Consider the following 8,946-nt stretch of genomic DNA (forward strand, 5'->3'; position numbering starts at 1 on the left):
TCTAGCAAATTCAGTCAATCCTAGGAATTTCTCACTACAAAAAAAAATGGGATAGAAATGTTTTGTTAAGAATGTATAAGTCGTAGTTAAGTGTCTCTGATTCTGGAAAAGAATCTGAAATTGTGTTGTCAGCAGATTCAGAAAGCCAGCAGGTTTTTATTCTTGCTAGAGTTGAGCAGTATGCCCACTGAAGCTGCCCACTTCTTCACACACTGAGCTCAGCAATCTGACATCCCACAGTTGATGCAATAATGTGAAATGGCAATTTGTGATCTGTTTGCAGCTGATCTCTAGCATGTGGTAGCTATTGCTCCAAACCTTTTCTCTTTTTCTCTTGATAGCATAATGATGTTGTCTGTGCTGAAACACACCAAGACTCCCTTAAAGTTTTGGTTTCTGAAGAACTACTTGTCACCTATGTTCAAGGTTTGTTACTAATTAGAAACGTCTTCTGTAGTGGGAAAATTAAATAAGAAAAATGTTGCCAGTTGTGCATCATGCCATTATCTAACCATATGTGCAGTTACCTGTCTGTATACCTTCTGTTTTCACAAAGTATCAAAATGTCTTTTAGAAGGAAGTCTGGCTGAGAGTGGACTTGTGCCAAAGATAAATATTGAAGAGAACAGCATGGGATTGGAAAGTGATGCTTGGGTTTCAACTTTTTTTTTTTTTTTGTGATTTGTATGATAAAGGTGCAGAGTTTAAGATGAAAATCAGGGCTGTAGATTTGTGTCTGATACATGAGGGATGAAAGAGCATAGGAAAATACTTAGCAGGGAAACAAGGGCTGTAACTAGGTATGGGGAGAGCTCCCTAAGGAGAGATGTTAAAAGCATATTTCAGATGGATGAGAGTACATAAGCAGTGCGTGCCAGAGTGCCTTGGGCTCTGGATGAATACACCTGGATATGTTTATCAGTTGTCTGTGATTCCTCATGAATCAAATGGCAGAATTCAACACAGAATGCAGAGGTAATTGAACGACAAAACTGTATTTCAAAAATTAGCTTAATCCTAGGTAGCAGTGTTACAGAGACTCACCTGCTTATGAGCTGAAGGGGGAAATCAGTAGCAGTGCCTGTGGTGCTGCAGGAGCTGTGGGCTGTGCTGTGACTGCTCCTGGGAGGTGCAGCTGTGTGGTTCCCCTGTCCTTGCAAGCAGCTGTGTTCTGCAAGGTCTCAGCAACATCTGTGCTGTCCTGGTGTTGGAGGAAGCCTCACAGATGAGAGCATTGCCTCATTTGACAGTGGGCCACGTTGTTCCAGTAAAGCGTTTCTCCCAGCTCTTTCCTAATGTTTTATTATGGGATGGGAGTCTGTCTCTTGCAACATGCTTTTCTTTTTCCAGCAGAGGAGCAAAGAATGAGATAAGGTCCTTTTTTTTCCCCCCTCCCCCTGCAGGAGTTCATCCCATATATGGCAAAGAAGTACAACTTCCAGTACGAGCTTGTCCAGTACAAATGGCCACGCTGGCTTCACCAGCAAACAGAGAAACAGCGAATCATCTGGGGCTACAAGATCCTCTTTCTGGACGTGCTCTTCCCGTTAGCTGTTGATAAAATCTTATTTGTGGATGCTGATCAGGTAACTCAGGGTGAAATTACTTGATCTTTTTCTTCTTTCCCCTCTAGGAATAATATGTTCTAGAATACAATTTCTGTATTACAGAAGTTGCAAGTCTGAGCACTTTGCAGGCATGACTGTATGCTGATTCTGTAACTCTAGCATGCTTCAGTGAGTGCTTGTTTTCCAGCATGTTCCCACAAAGCTTGGTTTTGTTGGCCTGTCTCTTTTGGCTGGCTCCTCACTCACTTGCTGCTGTGATTCCAGCTAGTTTGCCAAACAGATTCCATCTCATCCTGACACTTGTGCAGTACCAGCCCTGTTCCCCAAGTCTGCAGGTCACTTACCACACACGGTGTTTTCCTCAGTTCCCAGACACTTTCCTCCTCCCACTCCTGCTGGATTTTAGCTTGGCCAGATCTGAATGTCTTTCAGAGGAGCCAGAAGGCAGTTCCCTCATGCATGAAGCTGTGCTGTGCTGCAAAGCAAGCAGTGTCAGGGTGGCTTTGTCTGTGCTTACTGCCCAAACGCTTTGAACACAGGGGATGTGCGTGCAGTGAGAACTGCCAAAAACACTCCTTTAAACATATATGAAATTGTGAAGTACAGATTATTAATACATAACTATAAAATGCCCTAGGCATTCTGGCATACAGACAGTATGATCCCATGTCAGTTAAGAACCATTGTAGCTTTAGCATAAGTATGACCTAGGATAAATTCCAAGCTATGCTGTTCTTAGTGTATTGTTGGGTTTTTTTCCTCTGTTTATAAAAGATATATTAATACAGTTTGTTTCAACCAGAGTTTTTAGAGTAGTACTGCAGCTGCAGCATCTGCATCAGAGAGACATTAAAAACATTCATCCATGAAGGGTTCTCAGACTTTAAAGAGGAAAGGAAACAAAGGATCATAGCAAAATTCATTTACAGTGAGAATTACAGCTGCTTTCTAAGCAATAATGTGGCACCTCAGCTCCCAGCAAACCCCTATTGGAGTACTTGAAGCTCCAGTTCAGTTGGTCCAACTCTAATCGGAGACAGAACACCTCTGGTGTCTTGTTTTTGTACTATATATGTGGTAATGCAGATGTCAGAGTAAGAGGTAATTCTCCCTTGAGCTGCTTGGTTAGTATTAAATCCTGACTAGCTTATCAAAATAGCCCGACAGGCTTTGACAAATAAAACATCCTTTTGCTTCAGATTGTGCGCACAGATCTCAAGGAATTAAGAGATTTCAATCTAGATGGTGCTCCTTATGGATATACTCCCTTCTGTGACAGTAGAAGAGAGATGGATGGCTACAGGTTCTGGAAGTCGGGATACTGGGCAAGTCACTTAGCTGGAAGAAAATACCACATCAGGTACTGAAGCATTACTTATTTTTGTCTCCTCAAAATGGAAGTGGAAAACTCTTGTTACTAATTAGAGTCAGCAGAGAGCTAGCTGAGGTACACAAGGCTGCTTTGAACAGCTTTTTGCTCCCTATTGCTTTAAGGTTCCATTGCCTCTGGTCCAGCTGGAAGCACTAGGGGCACTGAAGTTACTTTCAGTGTGATTCAGCTTTTAGAGACGAAGAACTGAAGCGTCAACTAAACAGACGTCTTCATTTGATAATAACAAATGTTGGAAGAAGCGACTGCATGACAGCAAAGCTAAGATAGATTTGTTGAGTAATTTTATGTGCGTTCCATGTAGTTAGAACTGCTTTCCTGCCTTGCGTTAGATAATTCTTGGTGGCAGTACATCAAATTGTTTTGATGTATTTAGTCTCAGAGTCTGAGGCTTTGGTAATTTACCCATCAGTCAAATGTCACTGCTGATTGTGTTATCTCCGTGCAGTGCTCTGTATGTTGTGGATCTGAAGAAGTTCAGAAAGATAGCAGCTGGAGACCGCCTCCGAGGACAGTACCAGGGTCTCAGTCAGGATCCTAACAGTCTGTCTAACCTGGATCAGGTGTGTGTTTATTGCATGTATGTATGTACGAATTTACTGCGACCCGATAGCAGGTTAGGACCTCTCCTTTCCTGGCCAAACTTCTGCCACTGCCCAATTCCAGTGGCAGTCCCAGTAACTCCCTGCCTTCAAATGAGTTGGATAAGCATGCAAGACGACTGCAAATGGCGGGTGGAAACAATGCCTTCCTCTTACATGCCTTCAGACTGTCCATTTCTCTGGTATACTCCAAGGCAAATACACAGCGCAGCTGAATACTTGCCTCTTGAGCTGTCTGGCCCCAAGCACTTTGCTGTGTACTGACTTGGATATGTGGAAATAAGGTTTGTACTTTCACCTGAGGAAAAGTAACACAATGCTTTTATTCATTTGAGAACAGTCTTCCAAACTGATCCACTACAGGTGTGACACTGGATTCATAGTACAGCTTTAATCCCTTTTACTAACAGCCTCATTTTCAACAAAGAAAGATTAGCTTACTTTGTATTATTCCATGTATTTCTTTTTTTCCAAAGGACTTTGTTTAGAATGAAAGTTGATAGATGGCTATTCATTTGTTCTGGGGAAAAAAAGCCCTCTGTTTTCAGAAGTTATAAAACTTCTGAGTGCTGCCTGGTGGGAGAGGTGTTCACCACCTGCCCTGCGTGGTGGAAACTGCTACTCAGTCTTATTCTTCACTGCAGGATTTGCCCAACAACATGATCCACCAGGTGCCAATCAAATCGCTGCCGCAGGAGTGGCTTTGGTGTGAAACGTGGTGTGATGATTCCTCAAAAAAGAGAGCAAAAACCATTGATCTGGTAAGTATAGAATGGCTCCTTCATTCCTATGTCTCAATAAGAAGCTGTGACCAACTCAGAGGCGCTTCCCCACCCCAGATGTAGGTGCCTTACCTTCTGTTGTTCATTTAATATTTTCAATGCTTCATTTTTCTCCCCCTTTTTCTTCTGTATATTTTTCTTACCTAGAGCATTATGAGCTTGAAAAGTGAATTTACACTCTAGTCTAACTAAACTACTGGCATGTAGTTAAGTGTTCACCAACAATCCATCAGTTCCACTAGGGGGAAGCATCCCTTCATTCAGTGAGTGAAGCCTATTTATACATGAAGTGTTTGAACAGTTTGTATGCTTTCTTTGCAGTGTAATAACCCAATGACCAAAGAGCCCAAGCTGCAGGCAGCAATGCGTATTGTTCCAGAGTGGCAGGACTATGATCAAGAAATCAAACAGCTCCATAATCTTTTCCAGAAAGAAAAAGAAACAGGAACACCAGCTCAGACGTCAGGACAACACACACAAGGTAATTTTTCTGGCTGTTTTCCTAATTCTCTGCCTTTCCTCCTACCTGTTTGAACTGGAATAAACCCTCACTCGCATTTGCTGTAAGCCTGCACCATGCAAGGGCTTGCATGGAGGATGTTTTAAGTAACCTGCATATTTCAGTGGGACAGAAGCACCTTGCTAAGTGAAGCAGGTGTAACTTAACTTGATGCTGAGACCTAGAGAACAGAGAAATGTTTCACCCTTTTTTCAGTTCCACTAAAGATCCTCACTGTGATGCAGTGTCACGAACCAGGCCATGCCTTAGCCTGTACAAAGTGCAGTTATACACAGGGAGTAGGAATGGTTCTTCAGTCACTGGTAATCCTGCAAATAACAAGAGTCTGGGATTTAAATGTCAAGTTTCAAACTGATCTGCAGACTGAGGAAGCTGGAAATGGAGTACTTATTCTTCTCTCCTCTTCTACAGATGCAGCAGCACATGTGGAATTATGATCCATGGAGAAAAATTCAAGTTAGACTGTTTCATAGACAATTTTTATATTGAAAGCTAGGTTTTTTGGTTGTTTTTTTTCCGGTATGTCTGCAAAACTGCTGAATAATTGAATGGGATGATGTATGCATTTTTATTACTTGCCTTTGGGTTAATTTCTGCATATGAAATAAGATCTGGATTGCTGGAATTAGCATTACTGTTCTTTTGCACCTGTGGTGGAGATGTAAGAGCCCATGATGGAATTCAGCATTTTGGAAACAAAACTTCAGAATCCACTGGAAAACCCCAGCCTGCTCCTTCAGCTGTTGCTGCCTCCACCACTGATGAAGATCCTGTGTTAGCCTCAGATCTTACTGGAGAGCCTGGAAAATGCAGCCCAGTGAGCTGTTGGCTCCTAGCCCCCACTGGTGGAGTTAATTTTGCCAGGTGATTTTAGAAGGCTCCAAATTGTGCTTTCAATTGGGATGCTGTTTCATCAGCAAGTTTTCAGTCAATAGTTCTCCTCGGGTTGATTCCCTATGCCCTTGATTTATTTTTTAATTTTTTAAATCAAATCCAGCGTTACTTCATCCGTTTCCTGTCTTCATTTGTCACCCAGCTTTTGAGGGCTTGACTTCATGTAAATGTACCACAATCTGTGTAAAAGATGCCCGTCCCAATACAAATGCCTACAAAGGGAGCAGAACATTGGCTCTGACTGTTCCATTCCTCGCAGCCCATCTGACTGGAAATAAAAGCGCCCTCCTGCCTTCTTTGCTCAGAGCTCAAGTCCGTCTGCAGAGCCGGTAGGGCCTCACCACTGCTGTGGTTCACTGATTCATGAATGTATTGTTGTTTGTTTGTGGAAGAATCTGTGGAAGCTTGGAAGCTTTTCATCACGTTCATTTCATTAACTTTATTTTTCGTCGACCGCAGGTGTTGTCACATGAATAAAAAACTTTGGGGTTCTTCAATCTTAAGCTTTAGTTCACACTCAGTCTTTTCATCATCCTGTTTTCTCACATATTACCCCAAATTTGATTTTGGAATTTTTCAATATTTGAGTTGCATTTGTTTTCCTTTAACCCGCTGCCAGGAAAACATTTTGCTCCAAAGCTGGGTTACTCTGAGCTGGTTGGTTTTGTTGTTTTCTTTTTTATTTTTATAATTCATATCCATGTGTTAATCTTTAAAGATGCTGCAGTAGTCATACGAACTTAAAAATCCTCAAACCCTCCTTCCCTCATTGTGTAGGATTATTGTCTGCTCCCTGGAACACAGAGACTTGGAAGAGTTGAAATACAGGCACCCAACTGGTATTTCTGAAGTGAGAAGCAGGTCTGTGTGCACTGCTTCTTTAGACATCCAAGTTGGGATTGTTTCTGCCTCCTGTTTTTTTATGCAGATGTTCTATGCTGTAAGAACTTCCCCTAAAGAGAATCCTGACTTTGAGATATTTGTCTAGAAATATTGTTTTATACATCATGTAAATGTCCTGGGGGAATTCTAAAAGACATCAGTTGTATTCAAACTGTTATTCAAACTGTTCTACAGGACAGTGCCCAAGTCTCTAGCCAGGATTCTTAGAGAACGTGGTAAAAAGGAACAGCAACACTCCCTTAAATTCGCAGTGCTGGCACTGGTGACAAAGTGAGTAAATGAATCAGCACCACCATGACACACTGCTAGTGGGTGCCAGAATAGGGAACTGCAAAAAGGCAGAGGAAAGGCCAGTCTCTCCTCTCCATAGGGAAAACTGTGCAGAGGCTGGATATCAAGCCCTGAACTTACTAAGCGTGAGTTTTCACCTCAGTTATTTCCCCCTTTGTGGGGTTTTCAGTTCAAATGGTCTCCTTGATGGTTTGTAGCTTACAAATGCTTTATGCTTGCTGTCAAACTGTTCCAGGTGAGGCTAAGCAGACCAGAAGGATTTTTTTCTAGAGTAAAGACCGATGATACACCTTCCAACACATTCAAGTTAGTTATTAGATATTACGTTGGCCATTTTTAATCAGATAAAATAACTCTGATAATGTTCACCTTTCTGTGTTAGCTGCACCCCACTTCTGCCCCTTTTGGAGCCCATGGCATGGCACACAATGGAGAGTAGCAGCTGTGCTCCAGTTTTATCCAGGGGCACCAAAGGAGGCCTGCTTAGGGCAGAGGGGATGGGGGTTAGGATTAGGGCCAAATCAGAACAAGAAAACAACAGTTTGCTGTGAAATAAGATTTACTCCTATCAAAAAACTGTATTTGACTTTGCTTTTTTCAAATGTTGTTTGAAGCCAGAAGATGGAGAATAAGGAAACTTGCTGAAATTCAACCCAATATTTACAATACCTTCTTTGGAGCTGGGTAGGAAGAAAGTATTTTTTTTTAATTCAGTGTAAGTTACAGAATTATTTTTTTTAATTATGCTCCTCCGTTGTTAATTAATGTATGCACTTGAACATGCACACCACTATTTGTTTTTCTCTTTTTAATTATTGACCAAGCTATGGAGAATGGTGGTTGTTCTTTTCCTTCTCTTTAACACAGACCATGTTCTTCTGTTCAGATCTTATTAAAAAAACCCATGTCATGTGGAAGGGAGAAGCACCAGAAGCACACACATGGTGAGATCTCCTACCTTTTGCAGTGCTCCTAAGAGTCCTGTACCTATTCTCAAGTACACAATAAAATCCTCACATCACCAGGCATTCAGAATGTCAGGTACTACAGGTGTTTGTGGGAAGCCACAGTTTGCACGTGAGAATGACACTGAGAGGAGAATACTCGTGGTTTGGATCTGTGCAGGTGCTTGCTAGTAAAAAAGCATCTTGTGCTGAGATGATTACTGAGACAGAGCTGCTTCTGACCAGGCCTGCTCCTAGAAATGAATGAGAGAAATGGTAAGAAAAATAGAAAATTGGAATGAATGTGGTTACAGTGTAATTTGGGATCCTCAGACTAGAAAGGGCACTTCTGTGGCAAGGCAGTGCTGCTGTTCCCAGTCTTCCTCTGTAACATATTTGTCCTTTTGATGAAAAATTGATGCTGAAAGAGAAAATATGTTATTTTGAAAGGAAGATTTTTTTTTTTTTGGCCTGGCTAAGAAACAAATAATAGCACAGAAGTGCTGAAGAATGTTGTGGAGATGCTCTGCCATAGAGTCGCTGTGAAACAAGGAAATGAAAGGGGGATGTACAAAAGAGAAGCAACAATCCAGTCATGGTTTCAGAAATCAAAATCTGTCCAAGAATATGCCACAACTCTGCAGCACTGGTACTTAATGGCCCTGGGTACAGGGAGTTACCTCTCCTGAATATTACCTGAACTGAGACCACAGCGATTTTCCCAGTATGGTGACAACAATACGATGTCTCATATAATAAAGCCTTTCTGTTCTTTCCCTGTGCCTCTCCTGTTGGTTATTTTGGTTATGATAACTAACGTTTTAATGAAGTTTCTTGGAGCGTGGCCTTTTTTTACTTAGCATTGCAATACTTTCCAAAGGATTCTACGTTGGGAAAGTTGAAGTTGGTGTTTCTCAAATCACAGTGCTTACAGCTACAAAGCGGGGCCCGAATTCATTGTCCACTCTTAAGAACTCCTCTGGAAAGCTGAGGAAAGGCTCCAACCCAGTCTCTATTTCTCAGCACTAAAGAGTGGACAGTCTTACACAGAA

At 41.8% G+C, this 8,946-nt stretch overlaps 1 protein-coding gene across 4 annotated transcripts in view; it reads left to right on the top strand.

Annotated features, from left to right (window-relative positions):
• UGGT1 (UDP-glucose glycoprotein glucosyltransferase 1) overlaps positions 1-8,670 on the top strand; it is a 46,099-nt gene extending 37,429 nt beyond the window's left edge. For all 4 annotated transcript variants that reach the window (XM_042885346.1, XM_042885344.1, XM_042885343.1 and 1 more), the window contains 7 exons: positions 342-426; positions 1,404-1,586; positions 2,768-2,928; positions 3,407-3,521; positions 4,205-4,321; positions 4,664-4,823; positions 5,274-8,670. In XM_042885346.1, coding sequence (XP_042741280.1) covers positions 342-426; positions 1,404-1,586; positions 2,768-2,928; positions 3,407-3,521; positions 4,205-4,321; positions 4,664-4,823; positions 5,274-5,299 — 847 coding nt within the window. In that variant the 3' untranslated portion in view covers positions 5,300-8,670. The remainder of the gene's footprint in view (positions 1-341; positions 427-1,403; positions 1,587-2,767; positions 2,929-3,406; positions 3,522-4,204; positions 4,322-4,663; positions 4,824-5,273) is intronic.
• The last annotated feature ends 276 nt before the right edge of the window (positions 8,671-8,946 follow it).

This window comes from Lagopus leucura, unplaced genomic scaffold, assembly GCF_019238085.1.
Source record: "Lagopus leucura isolate 7727_CA_CO unplaced genomic scaffold, USGS_WTPT01 Super-Scaffold_100049, whole genome shotgun sequence".
NCBI lineage: Eukaryota > Metazoa > Chordata > Aves > Galliformes > Phasianidae > Lagopus > Lagopus leucura.